The following is a 25,193-nucleotide window of genomic DNA, read 5'->3' on the forward strand; positions in this document are numbered from 1 at the left end:
AATAGCAACAAAGAGTCCTCATTGGGTCGGATGAAAGCTCTATCACCAACCATTTCAGCTCAGAAAGTCTTCCGTATCACTCGTTGCGACATCACATGGAACAAGGAATGGGAGGAATACTCAACCAAAACAAACATTTCTATATGTTGATGAGATTAGATTTGCCTTACTCTGATTTTGAACTGAATTGTGACTTGTTTGCAATGCCACTGCTGATTAGCTGCCATTGAGGAATATTTCTATGGTGCCCAAAAAAAGACCCCAATCCAAACATGGTGAAGAGGAACTGTCTAGGATTTAGGGTAAGAGCAAAGCAGAGCACAAGGCAGTGGGAATTTAAGCAATTTTTGCCCTTAATCTTCTTGGGTAATGTGACATCACAAGCAAATACAATAGACAAGCTTTGAGGTATGAAGAGGGCACATTTGGAATATTGGGAATGCAGTTCTATGTTTTTCCCAAGTCATGGTTGAATATCTTCTGTACCCTTAAAGCCTCTACCCAAAACCACACAGGGAGAGACTGCAAACAGAGACAGTAAACGAGGCTAAAAAACACAATTTTGTCTACTGAGAGTTCACCTATGTCACCCCATATTATTAACTTTTTTCCAACAGTTTGGAGTCAGTTCATATTTTTTTTAATTCAATTTAATGATTTATTTTTCCTCATTACAGTACAGTTCTCAGGGCTGCCAACTTTCAAGCAATGGCCATGAGACTCACGCATTTGCGTGGCTTCACATGATCTCGCGTCACACCGATTTCTCACGCTGAAATACACATCAAGAGCAATGCAGGAGTGGTTAATCGAGAGGTTTGGGAAGCGGGCTGCACTCCTTGGCCGGTGTGCCTCTGAAACCAATGTTAATATAACTTAACTTTCAGAATAGGTAGCAACTACTTGTTCCGCCTGCCACAGATATATGTGAAAAAGGCGCATGTCGCGTCGCACGGTTCACTCAGTGCTCATGTTCACTCACTGATGTGTGTGTGAAGACCACAAACCTTCTTAAACGTCTGAAAATCTGTTATAACAAAGAAACAGAGGTGATAAGGTTGTGATGAGGTGAACTTAAAAGGAGGACAGATGGAGCTAGGGAGGTGACAGACGTTATTCTGAGTCGCTGGGCACTGCAGGTACTTTCAGGTACTATCAGAGGGAGAAAATAGGGAAAATGTGTAGCAATGTCACTGTCTTTTGGAGAAGTGATTTACGTCTGTCTGCTGTGAGTTTAAGTTTTTGTATATTGATGTTTAAACAACAGGAGTTCCCTGCGATCTTAAAACTAAGGCTTCCTGTTTTGTTCAAATGTGCAGTAATAAATATCAGCCACTCTGGCATTTCTGACAGCTGAGTTTATTCGGGATCTATCTGCACAGCCTGAAAAAAAAACTATCGTGATCCATAAACTATCCCTGCAGAAACAGTGGGGGCACGGGCGTTGCTAGACATAGGGCTCTACAGCCCCCCCATTACTCACATCATATTTTTTATTATAAGGACCTGCTGAGTTTATGAAATGAACGGCGTTATGTTCTTTCTGCTTCCCCTTACTAACCTGACTGTTACTGTTGCTTCTAAACAACTGTTACTGAAACAGAAAAAATAACTAAAAATATATATAATAATAATAATGATCATAATAATAATAATAATGTTGTAAAAGACTTTTTGAAAAAAATCCTCTTTTCTGTGTGTTGTTAAACAAAAGTGAAACATACAAATAGAGAATTTATAATCTAATCAAATGATTTTTTAACAATAAACTTTGTCCATAGCAGGGCGGGTCTGTATTCATTTTTGTACTTTCTCCCCCTCTCGATCAACTGTTAATTAAGGCATGAAAAAAGGTCACAAGCCAGTCTGACAAGGCACAGACATCTTGAGAAATTATTATTGTGAAATTCCCTGTCTTGTAGTAGTGTCACTTCCTTTGTGTAGTTGAGTTGTTTCCTCTTTTTTTTTAAGTTTCTGTTGGTACTTTGAACCTATTTGTTTACCTTCTTTTACATTTTGATACTCCCGAGAGTTATAGTTTATAATTAAACCTGCACAAAATGAGACAAAATCATTCTTAAGTCTTGCTGCCGTATATGCGACAAAATTGCGGTTGGTTCCACTAAATGTCACTCCAAGGATAATTGAAAAGTTGGCAGCCCTGCAGTACATAATATAATGAGCCACCGAACCCCAAATTGCTCCTGATGGGTCCTGGTTGAGCGCCTTGAATGGCAGCTTCCACCATCAACGTGTGAATGGGTGAATGTGATGCATGATGTAAAGCGCTTTGGGTATCATTCCAGGTACAGTAAAGCGCTATATAAATAGAGACCATTTACAATTTACCTTTTACATAATATGAATTTTCTTATTTGGTTTAAGTCAATACATTGCTAATACAATAATTAGCTTAGCCTAGCTTAAACTGGAAATGGGGAAACAACTTTCTAGCTAACAGTTACATGACATTCACTTGTAGCACAAATGGAAAGCACATTACATACTGTTTGTGCACAGAAATGTTAAAATAATTTTAAGAATAAACAACACATAGCTAATAGACAACTGGTTTTTAAGGGTTAGCCTACAAGCAAACACCTATTTTTTTTTTTTTAAGGCAAAGTCCTGATAAAATATATCATACACTTTTTTTTATGTATCGACAAGATATTTGTGAACATTATATGTGCTTTTAGTGCTAATTGTCTCTCTCTGTTTACATTTTAAGGTAATCATCTCTGCACTCTGCACAAACATAAGACAGGTATTTATACAATTGTCCATTTTATCATTCAGTGGTGTACAAAGAAAAAGAAGAAAGGAAGAAAATTAAAGAATAAACAAGAGAAAAAGAAAAAATGCTAAGAGTATTTTTAAAGTTAACCAAATTGCTGCTACTTTGCAGTGCAATGACTGCAATAAAATCGGCTAATCTGATATTTGCCCAAAAAAGCCCCATCTCTAATGAGTAGCACTCTTTCATACAGTCCCCACTAGTAGTTAAATCCACTGTGAAAAATCCCTCCATGTTTTGCCACTGATGTGAGTCCAACAAAGCTACAAGCAGCAGTAAAGGACTCCATTGTTATTTCTAACTGGTAGAAGCCCTCAGGTTATTTTTCCTCTGCCTTGAAACAAATCAATGAATCACAACTCACTTTGAACAATTGCACATTTGCTGAAATCAGATGTGGGTTGAGGAGCCAGCCATCATCACGCTTATTCTGTTTTTTGACAGAGGAGGACTTTGATAAACAAGCAGTCTGTTCTTTGAAACAGGTGCCCAAGCATGAGTTCCGTTTTGAAAAGCAATTCAGAAAGAACTGATTAGAGGATGTTTGTTATTCTGCATGCAACTATTAAGATTCTGAGTATCTTTCCCAAAGTCGCTGAGAGGCTTTCAGCATAAACAACAATACTATTTATTTTTCAACTCTGATTATGCCAAAGTTTAACATGGCTCTTTGCAAATACCAAATACCCTAAATGTCAAATTGTCTGTCCTGTTAGTTGATCAAAGTCTTAACAAACAATTGAACCTGATCCAGTCAGTTTGTATGGATGTTTATTTAGCCAACGTTGCCCTCAAGTGGTTACTTAACAAGCTGCATAAACTTGAACTTGAGCGCAAGTTTTTATTACAAATGAATACACTAAATCTTCTGAAACTTTGCCCTTGCTATTAGTAAACAAGCTTTAATGACATCATTCTTAATAAATGTAAAGTTTTCTTTCTCAATTGAGATACTGAAACGCTGGAGTCGTGATCCATAATGTGTTTTCACTGGCTGTTCTACAACAGTAAATACAACAAGCAGTCCACCCGGTTCACAAACTCAGCTTATCCTCACTATCAACATGTGGAAGTGTTTTCAAATCGCTATCTACTAGCAGCAAATGGTCTTAAATCAGTCATTTTAATATCAAAGCACTTAACACTAGAATGATGATTACTTGCAGGTGGACATCCATGCTGCTTGTCAAGACTGCATTTGAAGAAAATGACTGAGCTCTTATCCGACACGTACAGTACAGCCAGTGTTCAATAGGCAAGATCACATTACAGAAGATTACTTTGGAGTTTCAGCAATTTTCCCAAATTACACTGGCCTTTGGTCTCTGGTAAACTTGATTGACTTGAATGGTTTTCATTAGAAAGCCCAGCAGAGTCTTTGCTGTTGATACTGGTACAAAAAACTAGAGGCATGTGAGGGTGAGTGGGTGCAGCTGGGACACAGAGTGGACAGATATGCAAATCCATTCTTGGAAATGCTTCATCATGTTTTGAGGGAATGCAGGCTCTGCTTTGATTTGTGATGCTCATCTGTTTTTCCCAGACCTTACATTCTGCACACCGAAGGACTGAATAGTGTTGGTGTGCTGAATGTCATTTAATCGTCTTTAAAAAGAGGTTTCATTGGAAAAAGCAATATGTTTGAATTTATTGAATTAATCCAGGCTTTTACAGTCATATGAACTTACTGCAAAGTATCAGGTGTTTTGACAGATTTAGGTGGAATTCATAAAAAAAAAGAAAGAAAAAACACTCTGTGTCATGTCTGAACTTCAGCTCCCCCCCTTCTCTCCCCATCCACAGAACAAAATCTGAGTAATGGAAATCAATTGGATATCACAAGGAGCCTGAACCCAGACTGACAAGAAAATAACCATGAATAACACTGACCACCCTTATTACCATTCTAGGAAAATACTTAGAGAGGGATCTAAGAAGAAGAGTAATCCAGATACCCTTTCTATTTATCAAGGCCAGAGATATTCCCACATTCCCTGCAGCTATTTGGCTGCTCTGCAACCGCTGCCTCGAAACCTGAAAACCAAGAGCTATATCTGTTAGGAATTAAGGGATGCTGTCATATGCTTTAAAGAAAATATGCCCAACCACATGCATAAAGTCCGTATTAATTTCCCAAACCTGGCAATATCAGCCACAGCTTTAGACAATGAGTTGATCTCTGTAGCAGAAATCAAGCTGCTGCTGGAAAGAATAAGACTGTTACACCAAACGGGCATCTTTGCTTCTCTATATCTGCTTGAAATATGTGCAAGTTTTTGATGCCATCTTGAGGAGATTTACTGACATGGCAACAAAATACAATGCTCCACTTCCTTTGGCTTAACCAGGGTTAGATTTCAATACCAGTTATCAGTGATACATGCAGCTGTGCTGCTGCAGAGATAGATTTCAGGAATAAAGCACGTGATAATCGTTTTTCATAATGCGATCAAACAGCCCACATGCAGTGCTGTGCTGTGTTTCAACGGTGAGAACTTAAGAAGACATTTGCGAAGGCTTTCCTGTTCTCACTGCTAGTCTTCCCTCAACTTCTTATAAAGTCAAAATAAACATGAAGTCATGTCAGCTGGGGGAACACAGCACGCCCTTATAGATGTTATTATTTCTTCTTTAATCGTTTCCCTTCAGCTGCATCATCATAACATGACAGTTTAGAAGCCAGATTCACCCAGCCAAGCCACAGCCATCATCTAGCTGACCACAATATTAAGTGCTGTTAGAATGACAGCTGCACACTAAACAATCCCAGACAGCTTGGTTTGAAATATGTTATTACACAGTTATCCGAGCTATACGCATTCAGAATCTTATGTCTGGTGACAATTATATCAATAATGTTAATATATGAAAGGTATGATTTAAAGTTTTAAAGTATTTCCTGTATTCAGCTTAATGGTACAAAAAAATCTTTTACTCAAGTAAAATGAAGCCAAAATAATAAAGCACAGGGATAATATGGTTTCTCTAACTCTGCATTATTACACATGCCATTATTATCATGATAATGACCATCCTAAGTTGGATTACTTGCCTGTGCTTTCACTTTTATTTCACTTTTGTAGGATATGGTGTACTGATTATTATGTATGTTTTTAAGCAGCTTTTAAAATGGCATGATTGTTTGAGACAGGTCTCTCTTGAGAATGAGATGAGGGCTCCTGTATAAATGAAGCTTTAACAAAATAAATAGCTACAGATAAATAAAACCAAAATAAATTAAAATGGATTATTGCTACAGAAGCATCAACGTGTAAGCAGTATGGTCCTACTGTTGCAGATTAAGCTAGTTTAAGTAACTTAAAATATAAACCTCTGTACACTACATTAATCTGAGCAGGTTTTGAGATGATTATTGATGAGAAAGAAAAGAATAAAAAAGTACAGATACAAACTTTTTCAGAGTTCAGTTTAAGATGCTATAATTGCATGTTTTCATCAACATTTACAGAAATTAAACCGTTTGGGAAACGGTGGAGGACACATTTGGTTTAAATTTAAACTACTTAGACATAATTAACTCAGACTCCACACATTTTGTACAGTGTCAAAAGCCAAGAGGATAGAAACCATCGGTTCGACCTTGAATATTGTTTTCTGTTTAAAAGATCCTAAAAACTGTTTATCTTAAAAATAATTAAAGCTAAGGAATAAATGCAGTAGAAGTAGATGGAAATCCTTTCAGTTTGCACAATATTGAATTAAAAAAATAATAAAAAAATAAAAAAATCTGTAAAAGAAATCCAATCTCTATATTAGCATGTATAAACAAGTACATGTTGGCATGGAGCAGCAGTATACGGAAACAATGAATGTCGGAGTACTCACATAAAAGCAGCTCAAAACTGCTTCAGTACGGTGCTTGAGGAAATATTTTTTTTTTTTTTTTTTTACTACTGTTTTAATTACACTACAAATGGCAAACCAGACAGACCATTTGTGATTTAAAAACTATTCAGTAAAAAGAAAAAAAAAAACTTTAGAGCTTTTACGCATCTATAGCAGCTTTCCTGTCAGTTAATTCTTGAGTTGCACAACATTGGATTTTTGTTGATTTCAGTAAAATCCATATTTTAAAATAATGTTAACTGATTGCCGATGCGAACACATTTGCCTCTTGATTTAAGTGATCATTGGACAAAATCTCTCCTGTGAAAGAAACTGAAAATAATCCAAAATACACAATAAAAAAAAAAAATTAGATTTGAAAGACTGGCACATCATCAAACTTAACATGTAAAATGGCAGTGATCATTTTTATAATGGACTGTCCCAGTGACTGCGAGAGGCCGTGCACAGGTTGCCAGTCCATCGTAAGGCTTATTGGAAGAAGATTTTGGTCATTATTTTTCTCTTTCTTTTAAATTCATGCCACAAAATTTTGTACTTATTTCTTCACAGAGTCAATTAAACTGAACAAAACCCTAATAAAACATTAAAATGAATAAAAACAATGCAGATTAGCAAACTTAATCAAGATGTGTTATTTTAATGGAACTATAAAAACATCACTGAAGGACGTGTCGGTGTAGTTTGTTCATATTATTCAGGGTTATAGAGCAGATTAGTGTTCAATGGACATAATCTTTACAATAAAGCAGATTTTATGATTCAACTATGAATTTTTTAAGCTAAAACGTGTTTTAACATTAACAAAAAAGTTAATGCAAAAGCAATTATACTTTTGAGAGTTTGTGCTGTTTTACAGAAGTACATATAAAAGTGTTGTTTTTCTCAGTCTTTCATCTTAGTCAGCTTTGCCTACAACATACAGTATAAAGTATATTACAAGACCTTCTATGTATCGTGGTTAATGATGTTATCAGTCATGCTTTGATGCAGAGCATTGCATCCAGGAGGTTGTTTGTGTGTCTGACATGTGCTGTAATGAAACCGTGGCTCTTCAAAAGCTGAATGTACTCTGTTGCACTTCTCTGTTTCCCCTCGCTCATGCTGAGGGCCTGCAGGAGCCCACGACTCGGACCGTTTCTGTCTTCGTCCAGAAAGATCTCACTCAGCAGGAGACCGCAGCCTGGCAACACAAAGTATATGCAAACATACAACTTTAAAGATTAGTGGGAGTTTTGCTCCCACTCATCTCCTGGCATTACACAGCTTTAAGCAAAGAATAAAGCTTTATGTTAGCAATGAGTTTTTTTTGGTTTGGTTGTGAACTTGTTTGTTCAATGCAAATAACTGTTTTTACTAATGTTTTTTTTTGTTTTTATCTGTTTTTACAAAAATCAAATGAAGCAGCAGCTATAGATTACATTATTTTGACATGAAAATGAATCTGTGTGATTGCCTGCAACAGTTTTCCTGCAGAATTAAAATCAGAAACTCTGTTCAGTATAATGATTATTTTATTTAATTATTGTAGCACTCATTGTTTAGTCAAAAACAAAAAAAAAAAAAGATTCTTACCTGGTGTGCATGCACTTGCAATTTTACTCAGCAGAATATGCAGTTTCTCATCAGTCAAATCATGAAGAATTCTTGCGAGGATGTATAAGTCTGCTTTGGGTAATGTGTCTTTCAAAAAGTCTCCTGTTAATAAAACAAGGAGAAGCATACATGTGATAGTTACAGAGTAAGCAGTGACATCACAAGGAATAATTAAACATTAATAACTAGGGCGGTATTGTTAGCAGAGATAAACCCTGACAACTGACCTGCCACAAACGACACCCTGTGGTCTGCTTGCCGCAGATGAAAATATTCACTGAGCTCCACAACAGCAGGCAAGTCAAACACTGTTACTGACAGTCCAGAATGAGCTTTAGTAAACTCATACGCCATGGCACCAGTGCATCCTGGAGGAAGCAAAACAAAGAAATGTGTACTTTCCTTATTTTTTCTTATAATTAAAAGCATATTTTGTTTTTATTCTTACCACCAAGGTCACAGGCTATTTTATAACTAGAGAGGTCAAAGGCTGTTGCCACAGCTTTTGCTGTGACTCTAGCAAAGCTGTGCATGGCTTTCATGAATCTCAGATTGACTTCTTGACTGTCACAGACAGTATCCTGTTTAAAGAAACAAACAGTAAAAAAAAAAAAAGAAAGAAAGAAAGAAAGAAAAGAAAACGATAAAGTTTTTAAAAATATCCCACCTCAACCACATAAATCTGACTGAGCATTGAGATAACCACCTGACAGATATCTTTGAATTTCTTGGCCTTCTCGCGTTGGCTGGTTCCCTCCTGCACTGCGCTCTCGGTGTGAGAGAAAAGGGGCCACAGTGTGTCATTGCAGTGCTGAATGTATCCATGCAGCGAAAATGGAGCATCTGACCTCAACAAACGTGTGGACAGATCTGTGTTCTCGTACACGGGCCTTGAACATGCTGACAGTAAACACACCATCAAAAATGTTAATTTCATCTCAAGTTTAATATTAAATGTTTCCTGCAAAAAAAGACTAAAAATGTAATTATTTTATAGTTATCATGAGAAGGGCGAGCTGACTAACCTCTCTCTTTGGTCTTCAGCAGTCCCAGAGACACACAAGCCTCCAACAAGCATTCAGTCCCCTTAACAGAAGCTTTGATCTGCTGGGCCACCTGTGCTGCATCCAGCCCAGACTTGCTGTGCAGCAGGTCAAACACACACAGCTTGGATGCTGTAAAAAGTGCCTGGGAGATTTTTGGAAAGGCAGAAGAGAGGCAGTGACTAGAAAATGTAAAGCTGATGTGGGATGGAAGGCAATGCCTGAAAAAGCTCTTAAAAAGATCAACATGAGTTTCATTTTTGCTAAGTCCAGTTTTGCACTAGCAGATGCTTTCTGATATTCCTAAAGGAAGATTTAACATTTTGAGAAATACAGGCACTCATCTCATTGTCTAGAGAGGAAAGTAGGAAAATCAATACAAATACGTCCTTTAAACTGATCAGACTCTTGAATAAAATATGTATGTTAATTGCATGAGATCTCTCCATAGACTGCATGTTATTTATATTATTATATTTATATTTATTATTATTAACATTGATTATTTTCTAAACCAAAAAACAGAAAAAAGTCTAATTTAGATAGATAGAAAATGTCTTCATTTTCATTTTTAAACATCCAAGAAATTTCACACCTCTGATTACGATGTGTAACGCAGGTAAGAAACAGTCTGGAACTGTTAGTTTATGATTTCTGCTCTCTAAAAATGATTTATTTGAGAAAAGTGAGATAAGGTGGACTGTAAACATAGCAATATTTGACTATATATTGCATGTCAGCAAGGCAGAAAAGTTGAGCAAAATCCACACATGGCTGCCAAGAGGCTGTTGGAAAGTTTAACTGACACAAGAGTGTTGGCACGGTATCATAAATGTCAGTGCTGCTTGCACAAGCCAGGTCTATGAAGAAAAAAACATCTAAGAAAATCTCAAACGACACTTCGTTATGGAGGCCAATGGATCTGAATTATTGTCTCTGACTGGTAAGAAGTCAGAGACAGTATAAGGTTAAAAGTCAGCTCTTTGTCAACAATTACCAAAGCTGTGCTTGGGGACAAAAAGGTGACATGAAACAAACTGGGCAGAGTAGAAGTGTTGAAGCGCGTGAAGAAGTGTATACTGTGTTATGTTGGAACGAGTAGAAAAGAAAACACTTTACAGGCAGATTGGAAAAAATTAGGTATAAGACTTCATTATCTTTTTCTTTAATATCTATAATGGACTTTTATGGCCATTGTAAGGTTGCCCGGTAACCAGGAAAGACAACAGAAAACAATGCAACTAAACAAGAAATAGAGCACATATCCTTCCCTTATACAATCCCAATGTTTTGGGGTTTACACCATTATTTATACAAATCAAACGTGGGGAAAAAAAAAAACTTTAGGTGTGAATTGTCATTTTACAGTAATCAACACCACTAATTTACTCATCACAGAAAACTTAAATTACCTTTGAGGCTTTGAACCCATCAATCAATTCACAGATTCGCTTCACGTCTTCTTTCCGAGGTTCATCGTCTTCATGCACTCCCACATTGAGCTCAGTCACCTGTCCTGTACTTCTTATCAGTGGTGATGTTACACTCTCAGAGTCATGGAGATTGGCCTCTTTGTCATCGTGTTTAGACAAGCTGTTGACCAACGTCCAGGAACTTTCACCTAATTCACTTTCATTACCTTTTCTTTTTACCTATAAGAGGAGATTGTTCAGTATTATTTTAAACAATGACAGAAAGTGACAGATTATGTTCATATAATGAGCGAGACAAACCTTATGGGCTGGACTGTCTGAAGGGCTGTGCTGGCTGTGGTGTGTTTGACTGGCTGAAGGGTTATTTGGTCTGGGAATGGATGAGGAGCTGTGTTCGGCCTCACAGCTGTAGCTGGACTGTGAGGTGTGTGGCGGCGGGGCGAGTACTGAGGTGCCATGACTGCCATTGTGGATCTGATCTACACACTCACTCTTTTCGCCGGAAACAGATGAGATGTTGTTGTAAATAACATCAAGTTGTTTGCAGAAGTGGTTGAGGGGAAAACCAACCACATTGAGGAAGTCTCCATGAACGTACTCTACCAACATGCCACCCAGAGCTTGAATACCATAGCCGCCAGCCTTGTCCCTGACACACACATTTAAAAATTTAATTTCACCAAATGTACAGCACTTACACTGGAAACAAATTAATAATACCTAATAATAAACACTTTTGGATGTGTAATTTATAGAATCAATCTTCAAGTACACTCTTAGAGACCTGAACCTAAATTTGTATTTTGTGCTTAGACATGCTGTCCCGAATCAGACAAAGCAAACAAAGCTATACAAAACTCAGGCATCAAAGTCCAAAAGGCAGCAGGTTTGTGAAGTTCACAATCAGTTAAATACCATTTATTGATCGATTGCTTAGTGAAGTTACTACATAAAGAGCTATCAATAGCAATTCAATAATGGATGTGAAAGTTCAAGTTTTCACACTCACATGGGTTCACCACTATTGATGTACTCCCACAGCATATCTTCAGACAGATCAGCAAACTTCACCTTTGTTTCTTCATAGAAGTCTATCAACTGGTAATCCACTTCTTCATCTGGGGGAGGGGATCATACAAGAAGTTAAAGGCTATCTCTGGTGGGAAAAACTAACAAAAAAGTTCCCTAAAAGCCCCATACACATCTGCTTTGCTGTGTGCTTCTTTTTCTTTGTAAATGCCCTTGTAAAACATCTTAAAAACTAATTTATTGAAAAAGCTATTTTGACTAGATCACTTTATCTGACTTAAACAGATAAAAAAAAAAACATATATCTCTGCTATGGAGCTGAAACGTACTTTCTTTCTCATGGCAGAGGACAATAGCAACACCAGTGAAGACGCTGTGCTCTTTACCACTCAGCCTGGAGGATAAAAATAAAGATAACAGAGAAAAATAGTTAAAAGAACCCTTTCAGTCTCTTGTTTCTAATGTTAATTATGAAACCGTGCACTTTATACTGACCTCGACAGCATCCTGTACGCATCACGTTTGTCCACCGGCTTCTCCAAAATCATGCCATCTACAGTCTGTCCAAATGACAACAGTCAAAATGAATAGTAAATGTTTAAGTACATTAGATTTATATTATAAGCAGTAAGCAAATGTTTAAATGCTTTCTTGATCTTACCACAATTGTGTCTGCTCCAATTACTATGTCTGGAGTCTTTAGGTGTTTCTAAAGCAAAACAGGTCACAATAAGTCATTAATATAATTCAAGTGAATAATTCCAAGTGTTTGTTACACAAGCAAAAAGATTTGAACTCACAAATGGCATCCTCCTGGCCACTTCCAGGGCCTTCTGCTTGGCCGTCTCAACAGCATACTCATGAGGTGCTTTGAAAAGTCCTTTATCAAGGGTTTCTTTAAACCATGATGGTACAACCTCAAAGCGCAAACCCTGACATATAAGACAGCACAAAGCATGAGTGAAAAATAGAGAAATTAAGCATTGTTTCACAGAGCCTTGGTATAATAAATAAGCATATATGCATATATACATATACATGGGAACCCAGAGCAGAGTCATGAACCTGGATTTTGCTGTTGTGTAAAACGTTTTAAGATTATCTTACTAATTAAACATTTTGTGCAACTGTTAACATCTACAGTACATTCTATGAGATTAATTTGAAAAATACAAACCACATTGCGAAGTATTTCCAGTCTTCTAGGGGAGGCACTGGCCAGCACAACCAGTTTACCAGCAAGCTTAGAAATGACTGGGTTCAACACCATGGTGGCCTTCACATCTAACTCCTGAAAGTGAACAGGGTTAAACATTACAAATGTGCCCTGATTTATGTCAGAAAAAAAATGAAAGGAAAAAGAGTCAGGTGGCTGCAAGAGAATACTTTGACTGTTTCACTTTGAAATAAACGTTACATGTAGTCCTTTGTCCATTTTTTATGCAAACACGATGATGCATTCAAAGAACACTGAAATGTCGCAGTAAATGACAGACCTTTCAACTATAAAGTTGTGAAATAATAAACCACCAAAGAAATACAATCTGCCAATGGTACCACTGAAAACAGTTACGGAATACACAAACCCTTATATTTTACAAGCATGTAATGTTTAACCCACTAAATCAAACATACAGATGTCCTCAGCAGTCCTACATCACGGAACGCTAGGAACACCAATTCATATTAGCTAACTTAACTAACCAAGTTCCTACAACTACACGTGAACAGCCGGTTATTGCTACGTTTGGTTTGCAAACTTACCGTAAAACGGACTGGGTTTACTGAACAAGGGTCAGATTATTTATTGAATATCTTAATTTATGGAGATACAACTCCTAGAGTTACTGAGTGACTTTCTCTTACCTGCACAAGTCAAGAGGAAACAGTAGTGACAGCGTTAGCAGTTTGCCAAGACTAGCTGCGTAATGGAGCATGCGTGATGACGTCACACTCAGGAAGCGGATCCACTCACAGAGCTAGCCATGTGTATTTACTGCAAATGTTACTACTACTGCAACTAATAATAATAATAATAATAATAATGATGATAATAATAATGTTTTCAACTAAAAATACGCGGAAATTTTTCAAATATTCAAGGAGCATATATATATATATATATATATATATATATATATATATATATATATATATATATATATATATATATATATATATATATATATATATATATATATATATATATATATATATATATATATATATATATATATATATATATATATATATATATATATATAATTAGTTTTAAAAAACAGGTTGGAGTAAACAGATTTGGCAGACAACAAATATTTTATTCACATTAATTTACATTTTTACACAATACATATTTGCTGGGGGGAAAACTGTTATGGTCTGTGTGTAAGATATCCATCCATCTATACATTATCTATACTGCTTCGTCCAGTGAAGGGTCGTGGGGCACCTGTTTCCGTCTCTCATTTTGTCTTCTATTACTCACTGAGTTTGAAATCTTGACCAAGAAGCAATATCTAATATCTATATTAATATCTCATCCTTATATTATTCTTTTCTCAATCCTTTTTTTCTTTTATCCTGCTAGTATTATATGGCATAAAATTATATTTATATAATTATATGGCTCTCTATTAACGTTCAAAAAGTACACTGTGCAGAGTACAAAGTCTCTTTGTTTTCCATCTTCATTGAGTCTGCACTACTCAGGCTTTGCAGATTCATAATCTCTCTCAACTTCTGTCTGAAATCCTTTGAAGCAAAGTAGTAAATGAATGGATCAAGACAGCTGTTCAGACAGCTGAAACAGAGGGAGAGTTTGTAGGCCATGTAAAGGGACTTCTTATAGAAGAGCCTCAGCACACTGTGAATCAACAAAAGGATGTTGTTGGGAGCAAAGCAGAAAACAAACACCAGGAGAACAACGACCGCTAGACGAATTGCCCTCTCTTTCTGGGCTGTCTTGGAATCTCTAGCTAGACTGCGTATGACACTGACATAGCAGAATGTTGTGACACAGAATGGGAAGAGGAAGAGGATGAACACCATGCTGAAAAGGAAGCGTGCCCAAGCTGACACAGACGGGAGCATATTTTTCTTGAGCACGTCAAAGCACGTAACAATCCCGAGTTCAGGAACGTTAAAGGTCAGGTCTGTGGTCATGAGCGGGTGCAGAACACCAAGGACCAAAGCCCACATCAGGAGGCAGCTGAGGACAGCAACGGTCTTTTTCTTCCTGTACTGTCTGAACAGCATGGGCCTAACTATGCCCAGGTAGCGGTCAATACCGATGGCCATCATTGTGAGGATGGAGCAGTACATGTTGGTGTAAAAAACCATGGTCAGGAAACTGCAAATAGAAACACACAAAGAAAACAAGGTCAAAGAAACAGAATTTTTGCCAAAGAAGACAACGTTTAAGACAAAAAAAGACATGTTTGTTTATACTGTTATTTTTTAGTTAGAGACAGTTTATTTTAGAGTAGAGTCAAGGGGTGGGACTCAATGTCCATTTAGCTTGTGTGTGAGAGAATATGATTAAGTGTGTGTGCTTTCATTTGTTTTGCAATAAACTTTGGCTGCACTCGTGTTTTTATTATTTTAACAGTTGCTTTTATCATGTAAAGCACTTTGTGCTGCTCTTATGCATGAAAAGTGCTGTATAAATAAAGCTAGATTTTACTTGATTTGATAATCCACTTTGACATCTGTCCGAGCAGATTGAAGCTGAATGCAAAAGTACGTTCAACTTGCATAAAGAGTGGAAATGGTGAAAAATCTATCATGGCTCTGTTCAAAGCCAGTAATGAATTATCGGTACAAATATGGACGTGCTGGGGTTTAATTGAGGCACAATTTCTATTTCCCGTGCAGGAAATCATTCGTCTTTCCAGGAAACTCAGACAAATATGAACATTTTTCTTAAGATAAAAAAAAAAAAAATTACATCCTGTGTGTGCTTGTGGAGATTTTGCTAGTTTTAGACATTTGATGATTCCCTTTATTTATCAAGTTTACCTGCACATCTTTGACCCCAGATTCCAGTTGTATCCTTGAAGCTGGTAGGAAATTTGAAAGGGCAGGGCAGTGCCAAGAGCCAAGTCAGTCAGGGTGAGGTTAATCATGAAGATGATGGTGGGAGACTTGGGGGAGGTGCGGAAGAGGAGAAGCCACATGGATAATCCATTTCCTGACAGGTTAATGACCGTGACGATCATATAGATAACAGAAATGGCAATGCTGGTTTCCACATTTTGAAACAGAGATATTGTGGCATTATCAAGTTGGCTGCCATTAGAATTTCCTGTCATGACTGGATGAAAATTGTCTCTGATCACCTGTATGTCAGAAAAAAGAAAGAGGAAAAAAGTTTATGAGACTAACTTTTTTCTTTCTTTTTTGGCATAATACAGGAAGTACCAAAGCAATGTCATGCACATCTTGACTGTTTTCTGCTGGTTTTGGTAATATCTGATTGAAAAAGCAGAACAACATGAGACATCAGAAGCAAAAGGGAAGAGAAAAAAACAAAAAACAATAAAACCTCAATGATGGGTAATGATGCACCTGGTGCACTCATTCTTTGACTGTGCTCAAGGTGTGAAAATGATTCTTAATTCATTATAGGGGCTCATTTGCTCTGTGTTGTTGTTTTCGTGTGAGTAACAGTACATGTGCTGGGTGAAGTTTTCACACAGGAAAACGATATGCATGAGTTGTGGTGATGTGCACCAACTGTCACACTGCATGCCTTTTGTACTCTTTATCTTCTTCTTCTTCTTCTTCTTTTAATGAATTAGGGACAAGAATAACACCTGCGTCTGTGAACTGTCTACAAGCCTTAAAAGGGTAGAGTGTATGCACAAATGGAAAAGTGAATATAATCAGAAATCCAATCCAAGAGAATTAGAATAAAATGATATCGACAAAGTTAATATGCAAACACTTTCTCTTGCATGTGGTGGAAATGGTGTTGGTGGTGCAGGCAGTCACCACAAGCCATGTCAAATATGAATAAATAATTCCTTGAATCACTTTTTTAAGTTTTTAGTATTGTTAAACAGGGGAAAGTACACTATTACAACAGCAGTGATGACATGGTAACACAAAATGGCACAACATTGTAAAAAAATAATAAAATCCAAGGCACTTTCCTTTAAAAATAACTTAAAATACTTTGTATAGCAGTCATAATAGTTTATAAAAGAAGAGTTCAGTTTTTAATTTATTTCCCCTTCTTTTGCTCAGTTATTGATTCCATTGCCGAGCATTTATTTTTTATTTTATTTATTTATTTTATCCGGCTATAATGTTTTTAATATGTATGTTTACACCACATTATGTACACCACTAACTTATGTTAAATATTGATGACCAGTTTTGCGTTAAAAAGAAAGTGCTTCCAATACGGCAGATTATGATAATATTTTTCCTTATTGTTTTTTACTTATGATGTTAAGTCTTTGAGCACATATGACAACAAAAAATGCTAAGCAAACTACATCCACAGTTAAGGGAAAAGTATAAAAGTTTATGAAACAGACGTGGTACCATAGCACTTCATCACAGTAGATTTAAAACTGGAAATACGAACTGATCATAAAGTTTAAAACTTAGTATAAATCGGTTGAGAACTTACCTTTGTGAACACAGTGGTAGACAACGCATGTAGGGATATAAATGTCACTTGTAGGTGAAAGCACAGATATTGTAACTGAGGAAGGCTGGTAAGGAAACTGGCTTTGAACAAGCTACAGTGCCAAAGAGAGGAAATGCACCATGTGACATCCTTGATACTACCAACTGTAATAACGGCCACATGTTGGATACAGTCTTCAGAAATAATTTGTGGTACACTGCCTTATCTAAGACTCCCCAAATGGCATGTATGCTAGAAGATTACTCAAATTTACTCATTCAAGTTTAGTGTCCTGTTAATCCCAACATGACAGACTGATCATCTAAAGACTTTCCACTGTACAAGAATATGGCAGGACTCGGCACTAGAGAGAGCTTTCAGTACACCTTAACGGAAAATTTAAAAACGAAAACCCACAAAATATCTTTTGGGAATTCCCAGTATATCAGTGGGTGTTGATTTCACTTTCAGTTATTAGGGACTACATCACTGATGTGATTTACAAGAAACATGTCACCTGTAGATATGACATGTGTGAAAATGAAACAAGAGCGATGCTGATGATGTGAGAAAAGTGTCAGAACAAGCATGCTATGTCCCAAACAGCAAACACTTAAACTTGTAGTTGTGCACTTATACGTGTGTGTGTGTGAACGTGATATTTAAAGTGAAGTGAGAATTTAAGATTTTAGTTTGCTCACAAGATTCCTGGAATGTGTGTGCGCTCATATGCTGCTGGCTTCCTGTTGATTATAAGAGTTCTGCTTTGTCTGGGTGAAAGTGTGACTTTTTGCATGTGAGTTGTTTTCCATTTTAATCAAAAAAAAAAAAAAAACCCAAACCAAAACAAAACATTTAGCAATCACTGTCTTCCACCCCCAGTAAATAAAACACATCAACAGAGATACTGTCTTCCCTCTGTCTGATCTGACAAAAAGGTTTACGTTCTCCTTTTCTTCCTTTAGCATTACTCATGTTACAGCTGGGCTTGTCCACGCCACCCAACAAACCACTGGGCTATGCACTATTACTGTAACCGTAACTGACTCATGTCTGTTTTTTCTTAATGTGTAATATGGGCCTTGCCCAAATTTTTAGAGAAATGCCACAACTGAAATACTCTTGAATTTGTTCTACCAATAGAGCTTTATTTTCCCACAACATAAGGAAAAACAATCACAAATAAAACCAAATATTACAGAGAAATGCTGGGTCGCATGCAAAATTCAAATAAGGCATAATATCTATATTATGAATATTTATGACTTTTCTATTACATTTACTTAACAGCATTAATAAAAATCCATGCACACAGCATTAAAAAAAACAAAACTCACCAGCTGGCGTCATACTTTGCAAGTTCATATTTCACTTTTAGGAAATGCTTTATAGAAATGTAGAGAATGTGTTCTTCCTGGCTCATGGTGGTTGTGTACAAAGCTTGGCTCACAAAAAAATCTGTATCTGTTATGTGACACCTTATGTCATGGACTGAATGTAAGACACAAGTATAATATTTGAAATAAAACTCTGATGTCTAAATCAACTCTCATTCAGTTACCCAGACGCGTGGTAGGATGCACTGAATTTCCTTTCTGCAGTTTCTATTACCACTTTCTGAAAGTTCCTTTTTCATTACTTTTGTTTTTATAAAAATCTATAAGATCATTAGAAACATCGCGTTTCAGCAGACTCTACAAAGTCTTACAAAGAAGATCTCTTTGAAAAGATGAGGCCATAAACTACTGTTGGAAGTGGAAAACCTCCAAAAGGGAAACACTTCCAAATCATGACCAGAGGTAGTGACACTGGACTGTCTCAAGTGTTGAGGTCAATGTAGCAGTTACATTAAAAGGACAATTTCAGTTTTAATTTGTCAAAAATGACCAAAACTGGGACAGATGAAGTTAATTGTGTCTTTCTCATAGTTAACATTATTGGCTTCTCTTTTCTTTATGATTCAAACTCTCATGCTTCAGCTTTGATCACCTTCCATGATTAAGAATCTTATTACACCAAATAATGACAAAACAGATAGGATAGCTTGTTTTTGAAATGCCCATACTCCTCAGTCCTGAAAGCCCAATGATAACCAGACAAACCAGCCACTATCAATTTAGCCTTAAAAAAAAGCTGAATATTATATATTTTCTTATTTGCTCAAAACATCCAGACTCACAGTTCATCTTTGCTTTTTTCAAACCCCCTTTCCAGCCCCATAGCCATAGTTACAGCCTCATAACAATGCTCTGTCCTGCGTTCGGGTGAGTGGCCCACAGGGATGCAGTCGTAGCCTTTGCTGGCTGAGCTCATACGCTTCCTGTTTCGTGCGCCTGGCTGATAGAGCTGCATGGCTGGGCGGTCCTGCAGCGAGACAAGAGAGCAGGGATATCAGAGAGAAGCAGTGCACAGTTTATGTAGTCCAGTTAATATATCCACACTTCTTTGTTTTGTTCTTGTTTTCTGTCTTTTACAAGACTGAAGTAAATCCCAGCGTGAGCTGGCAAACAAGAACAGAAACTCCCCTATTTACATACAGAGGGTGATTAAATCACAGAGGAAGTCTGTCACCTCTGACAAACACTGGACCACCACTACTATTTTCTAACAGAGTTGTAATTATTAGCAGTGCATGTTTAGGGTTGTGCACACTATAATCTGGCAATGGAAAGCAGCTGGAGAGGAATTCATCCACTTAGCTCGAAACATCAACCATTCTTAAATGAGTGCCGATTTTATTATGCAAAAACCTTTGATGCAGAAAACTGAGGAAGAAGTATCTTCTTTCTTTTGTATTCAGGTATTAAGCATAACAATCTTTTAAGATTTTCTTTAAGTTAAAAGACATAGTCAATAATAATCAGCTTGCCATTTAGGCATTCTCATGCTGCATCATGTTAAATTACAGCCATTCAACGATTGGATCTTATATCATTTACACACAATTACATGGTAAAAGTAAAATATTGTCTTAAAAAATTTATTATTTTTTACCGAGTTTACAACACTGGATTTTTTTTCTTAACGTACCACAGTAATTCATAACTAAACAAGAGTGATTTTTTTTTGTAAAACTCACCCATCTGAATTGTATTAAGGCCTATGGTTATACAGTATACAGGAAAGATGTGTTAGCTAAATCAGAAATTCAAGACTTCAAAACAGTAGTTCCCAAATTCGTTGGTGGGGTTGTGGTGGTTTTTGTCCATTTTTTAAATTACAATCAATTCAATTTAAACATCATTTCAAATACATAAATACAGCTGCCAGTCTTCCTAGGAGTGGACATCCCAAGTTCACCCCAAGGTCAGACTGTACACTGCTTAAAGAAATAAAAAGAAAACTTAGAGCTACATCTCACATTCCACAGCCCTCAGTCAGTATGTTAAATGTTACACCTCATGACAGCAGAACTTGAAGAGAATGAAGACGTATTACTTGTTTTGGAAGGGCAGTGGGAGTAAACAGCAACATGCCATGAAAATCAATATCTGTAATATAACTACAAGTCTAAATCATGGAAAACAAATAAATCACCCTCCTCCCAATCTCATGCTCACCTTCTCGCTCACCTTGTTTCGGAGGCGTTCCTTCCTATTACTCAGGTCATCCCTATCCTCCTTTCCCATTTTGTCTCCACCATCAGGACAGTAAGAATAGCTATGATGATGCCCCTCTTTCTTGGCACGATCCTGGCAGTAGCCCTTCCCCCATTTGGTCTCATCTTTCCTGCGCATGAACTTGTCAAACTCATAATGGTGTTGCTGTCGTTTCCTGTCTTCGTCTTTTCCTCGGTGATCCTTGTCTCTCTGCCTGCGCCCGTGCTGCTCTCTCTGCTCCTTGTCACTCTCAGGCTGACCTCTAGTGGTCAGAGTATAGATTGCAAAGACAACATATTAGCTGATGAATAGAAATAAATGTTTGGATCATATTTATTGGCACATAAATAAAAATAATTAAAGTAACCTATGTATATGCTGACTCCATTGTAAAAAGTTTCACATTTTGTTATTTCAGAATTAATTTATGGATAATATTTATATTTTGTTGTTAATGCTCTACAGTCTTCAGTCGAAAGGTATCATTAACATCCAGACAAAAATTAAGGAGACAGTACTTGGGAGATAACAGGAAGCATATTCAAATTTACAATTATCCTTTTTTCACTCCAAGTACTGCCAAATTAAATTAAACTAGAGCCCATTTTCCAGTGTTTAATAAATAATTTAACATTTCTTACTTTTCTTTGAGCTCTTTTAACTTCAGTTGGCCTCCAGCTTTTTCCCATTTGGGCCTGTCTGCGTCTCCGTTGTCGCTTTTGTCCTTTATTCGATCTGAATCAACATCATCATCTCTGTCACTCTTCTTCAGGAGCTGGACATACAAATAATACAGAAAAAAAAACTCCACATCTTCATGCTGCCATACTACTCAAATAAGAAAGATCAACAGGTTAGCAAAAAACAGCTTTGTAGTGATGATGGGTTACCTTAATCTTAATGTCTTTATCTGATAGTTTCTTCTGCTTGTCTGCCTCTTTTCGCTTACGCCTCTCCTCCTCTCGTCTCTTCCTCTTTTCCTCCTCCCTTTGCCTTTTCTTTTCCAGCTCTCTTCTTCTCCTTTCCTCTCTCTTCTCCTCCCTTATTCTCTGTTGAGAAGCATATTACATGTTAAATTTTATTTCTTTTGCATTTCAAAAATTGCCTTTAGGTAATTTCTTATTTTATGGATTTCCTTGCTTTTTTCTCACCTGTTTCTCAATTTTCTTATTTTTGATGTACTCCAGCAGCGGTGTTGTCCGCTTGGCTGAAAGCAAACAAGAAAGAGGAAACGAACAGGATTTTGTTGGAGTAACTGTAGTTCATAGTTAGCAGAAATTTGCTTTTAACAATAATAACTGTCTGTCAAATCATCTGTATATGACAGTGTACCTATGAGCTCTCTGGTCTTGGCCTCTATCTCGCCAAGCAGAATCTCAGGGTTAGCCATCGATTTTTCTTCATCACAGGAGTAATTCTCCAAGAATCGCTTGTATTCTGGGTCTGAGTGATTTTCACAGACGGAAGACATAAAAATCACATTGATGAACTTAAGCATGTTAAATCTAAATATCAACTTCTTCTGCAGCCATTTAGGAATATATTTGTTTGGAATCTATCATCATATTCTGTGTTTTAGTACCTTCTTCAATGCTCCCTGCTTTGGCATCTTTTTTCTTAAGTTTCTTTTTGGAAATCTTTTGGAAAGGGGCAAATTCTACCACCGCAGGATATTCCTGGCCTGGGTAAAAATTGACACACAAGGGAATTCATTATTTAACAGACCGACAATCGACTAATAACAACAGAAACATGAGTACTACAGCTACATCTTTGTTCATAAAAAATTAAAAATACCCTTGTTGTCAATGAAGACATAGCCATCAAATCGATCCCTAAACAGCAGGATATCTTCTGTGTTTTTAAAATTGATATAAGCTCTGGAGAACAGGTGGGGATAGAGACTGTGAAGGCAAACAGAAACATACAAAAATCAGATATATTTTTAGGACACACATTATTTTTCTGCATGCAAATAATGAAATGGATCATACCTTTGATCTGCTGGGAAGAACTCAAAATAGTCGTAAGATGGAAGTGGACTAAGTTGTTCTTCTAGCTGGTCCTTCGACAGGCTAGGTGGGAGCCTTCGAATCACCACCTGTTAACAGTCATTTACATATTTACCAAAAACTAAAGACAATTACTCATCTCTGTTTAAAAAAAAAGTGATTCACGGTTGTAAACATTGTATTCTGAAGAAACTCCAACAAAAAGCATAACATTTCCTTTTTGTGTTCAAGTGCAGCTGAAGCAGCACAGTTTTAAAGAGTGTTATGGAGTGTTTGGAAAAGACATAATGAAAGTGTAAAATGCTGATATTTTGAGTATGACACATTCTGCAACGACAGGACTGGATACATTATACCTTTTAATTTTTTAAAATTATATACACGTATATATTTACACAGGATTATATACAGATGCTTTCAACCACCCATTTCAGCCTGTCAACTTAATAGAAATTCAGTGGTAAACATATCAGTACCCTTTAGTGCAAAGCCTTCATGTAAAGTCATGTTTTGCACTGAAAAGAGCCCTTAAAGCTTGATTTAGATTTGTAACAGCATTGTCCTGGTCGTGAAACAGATACTTTATTTAAGGAGAGGGACTGATGCACAAAATAAATATTTCACAGAATAGTGCACCCCATGGGCGGTGATTAGCACTGCAGCCTCACAGCAATAGGGTCATAGGTTTGAGCCTTGTCTAGAACCAATAACCTGGTTCTAGACAAGGCTCGGACCACCCAAAAAAAAACTGTTCAAGCAGTAGCCTCTCTGTGTGGAGTTCGCATGTTCTCCCCATATATGCTTGGGTTCTCTCCGGCTTCCTCCCACTATCCAAAGACATGCATGTTAGATTATCTAGTCACTCTTAATTCTCCCTAGGAATGAGTGTGAGAGCTCTGGTTGTTTGTCTCTCTGTGTTTGCCCTGTGATGGACTGGCAACTGGTCCAGGATGTCATCTTGGATGTGAAATAAACAGAACATAAAGAAAAAATTACACCAACATAATGTGTCTGATAGCCTACAATATTGGTAGCGTGTCATGGGTTTTTTTTTTTTTTTACTTTGAAGCTATCAATTAATGAATTCATAGTTTAATGAATTACCAGATAAATAAACTCAATGTTTTCGGAAAAAAACAAGCAAACAAACAACAACAAAAAAAAAAAAAAAAAAAAAAAAAAAAAAAACAACATTTTGATTAAATGAAGGCTCTGGAACCTTTGAATTGTCAATATTTTTGTTAGGATATCTTATACAAAGCAAGTAGCCTACAAATACAAAGTACTTGCTATATAAGTACAACTCCAATAACCATCACCATTTTACCATTCCAATACAAAGTTGAATAAATATTCTTTGTTGACTGCAGCATAGATTCATAATAAGGTAACGAAATTTTGAGACTAAAAACTGACGTTATGGAGTTTTGTGTTGCACGAAAATTGACCGGATAGCATTGCGGATCATCTGTTGCAGTCTCTTGTATTCGTTTCCAAATCCAATGTGAGGCCATATGTCAACTAAACCTTCAAACGAAGCCAGGCGCAACATCAGAATCATTCAGAGGAAATACGCCATTTAAACCTAAGTATGTATGAGTTATACTGACAGTTTAGAAGATCAATGGGTTCAGCGGGAACCCGGCTCTTCCAGCTCCTGTCGCTGTCCGCGGTGCTGAAACCCATCCCTTCGCTTTTCCTCCATAACTGTTCTCCACGCAGCATAAACAATACGACACACCGCAAAAGCTCGACCACGTACCTTAGAGAAAACCTCTTTTTTCTCTTCTTTCTGCTTTGGATTACCGGGAATGTTTTCCTGCTCTCTTGGGATGTCCCTAAACTGTATCTCCACGACACATTTCTCCTTGCCCACGGTCATCGGGTCCTTTTCAGACCTCATTTCTTTCCATCTCCCTCTCCTCGCTGGTGCTAAGCTACTCTGTTCTCGCGAGGGTAGAGGATTCAAATCTCGCGAGAGAAGGGAGATAAGGACATAAGGACAAGCGTTTTGGACCGCTTTTTATAGCTCTCTGTTTGAAGCAAGTTTATAGATGTGTTATTAGATATATGTATTTTTGTGGTTATTAAAAGGAAAAAAGAAGCAAAAACAGCTTTTCAGAAATGCATTTATATCAATAGGGAAAATGGGCCTGATTTCTTAAACCATACAAGCCGT

At 36.9% G+C, this 25,193-nt stretch overlaps 3 protein-coding genes across 4 annotated transcripts; all 3 read right to left on the bottom strand.

Moving 5' to 3' along the window:
• Window positions 1-6,628: 6,628 nt before the first annotated feature.
• On the bottom strand, window positions 6,629-13,731 carry asmtl (acetylserotonin O-methyltransferase-like). 2 transcript variants are annotated; one of them, XM_042001741.1, is made up of 15 exons: window positions 13,632-13,731; window positions 12,943-13,056; window positions 12,566-12,697; window positions 12,427-12,474; window positions 12,261-12,325; window positions 12,095-12,159; window positions 11,746-11,854; window positions 11,037-11,385; window positions 10,716-10,955; window positions 9,286-9,448; window positions 8,967-9,160; window positions 8,709-8,841; window positions 8,488-8,628; window positions 8,240-8,362; window positions 6,629-7,847 (listed from the first exon to the last, which is right to left on the bottom strand). In XM_042001741.1, exons 2-15 carry the CDS (start codon window positions 13,033-13,035, stop codon window positions 7,642-7,644), a joined length of 2,061 nt encoding a protein of 686 aa, XP_041857675.1. In that variant the 5' UTR covers window positions 13,036-13,056; window positions 13,632-13,731; the 3' UTR covers window positions 6,629-7,641. The 2 variants fall into 2 exon arrangements, with proteins under 2 accessions (XP_041857675.1, XP_041857676.1); XM_042001742.1 differs by lacking the exon at window positions 13,632-13,731 and adding an exon at window positions 13,530-13,581.
• A 331-nt stretch (window positions 13,732-14,062) lies between these two features.
• Window positions 14,063-18,186, bottom strand: p2ry8 (P2Y receptor family member 8). The gene is made up of 3 exons (XM_042001743.1): window positions 17,404-18,186; window positions 15,783-16,102; window positions 14,063-15,114 (listed from the first exon to the last, which is right to left on the bottom strand). Exons 2-3 carry the CDS (start codon window positions 16,073-16,075, stop codon window positions 14,406-14,408), a joined length of 1,002 nt encoding a protein of 333 aa, XP_041857677.1. The 5' UTR covers window positions 16,076-16,102; window positions 17,404-18,186; the 3' UTR covers window positions 14,063-14,405.
• A 344-nt stretch (window positions 18,187-18,530) lies between these two features.
• On the bottom strand, window positions 18,531-24,956 carry upf3a (UPF3A regulator of nonsense mediated mRNA decay). Its single transcript, XM_042000811.1, has 10 exons — window positions 24,777-24,956; window positions 22,997-23,103; window positions 22,800-22,906; window positions 22,585-22,683; window positions 22,335-22,445; window positions 22,154-22,209; window positions 21,893-22,051; window positions 21,644-21,777; window positions 20,964-21,264; window positions 18,531-19,767 (listed from the first exon to the last, which is right to left on the bottom strand). The coding sequence occupies exons 1-10, from the start codon at window positions 24,915-24,917 to the stop codon at window positions 19,579-19,581; spliced, it is 1,404 nt and encodes a 467-aa protein (XP_041856745.1). The 5' UTR covers window positions 24,918-24,956; the 3' UTR covers window positions 18,531-19,578.
• Window positions 24,957-25,193: the final 237 nt, after the last annotated feature.

This window comes from Melanotaenia boesemani, chromosome 12 (assembly GCF_017639745.1).
Source record: "Melanotaenia boesemani isolate fMelBoe1 chromosome 12, fMelBoe1.pri, whole genome shotgun sequence".
Lineage (NCBI taxonomy): Eukaryota > Metazoa > Chordata > Actinopteri > Atheriniformes > Melanotaeniidae > Melanotaenia > Melanotaenia boesemani.

What these genes read in the sequence shown, in the direction of transcription:
- asmtl (XM_042001741.1), bottom strand. Translation starts at nt 13,035, where the DNA reads ATGGTGTTGAACCCAGTCATTTCTAAGCTTGCTGGTAAACTGGTTGTG. An exon ending in TGGAAATACTTCGCAATGTG is followed by an intron (nt 12,698 to 12,942) that starts GTTTGTATTTTT and finishes CTTATATGTCAG; the next exon opens with GGTTTGCGCTTTGAGGTTGT. An exon ending in ATGGGTTCAAAGCCTCAAAG is followed by an intron (nt 9,449 to 10,715) that starts GTAATTTAAGTT and finishes AAAATCTCCCAG; the next exon opens with GCACTTTTTACAGCATCCAA.
- p2ry8 (XM_042001743.1), bottom strand. Translation starts at nt 16,075, where the DNA reads ATGACAGGAAATTCTAATGGCAGCCAACTTGATAATGCCACAATATCT. An exon ending in CTGGGGTCAAAGATGTGCAG is followed by an intron (nt 15,115 to 15,782) that starts GTAAACTTGATA and finishes TTCTATTTGCAG; the next exon opens with TTTCCTGACCATGGTTTTTT.
- upf3a (XM_042000811.1), bottom strand. Translation starts at nt 24,917, where the DNA reads ATGAGGTCTGAAAAGGACCCGATGACCGTGGGCAAGGAGAAATGTGTC. An exon ending in AAAAAGAGGTTTTCTCTAAG is followed by an intron (nt 23,104 to 24,776) that starts GTACGTGGTCGA and finishes GACTGTTAACAG; the next exon opens with GTGGTGATTCGAAGGCTCCC. An exon ending in ATAAGAAAATTGAGAAACAG is followed by an intron (nt 22,052 to 22,153) that starts GTGAGAAAAAAG and finishes GCTTCTCAACAG; the next exon opens with AGAATAAGGGAGGAGAAGAG.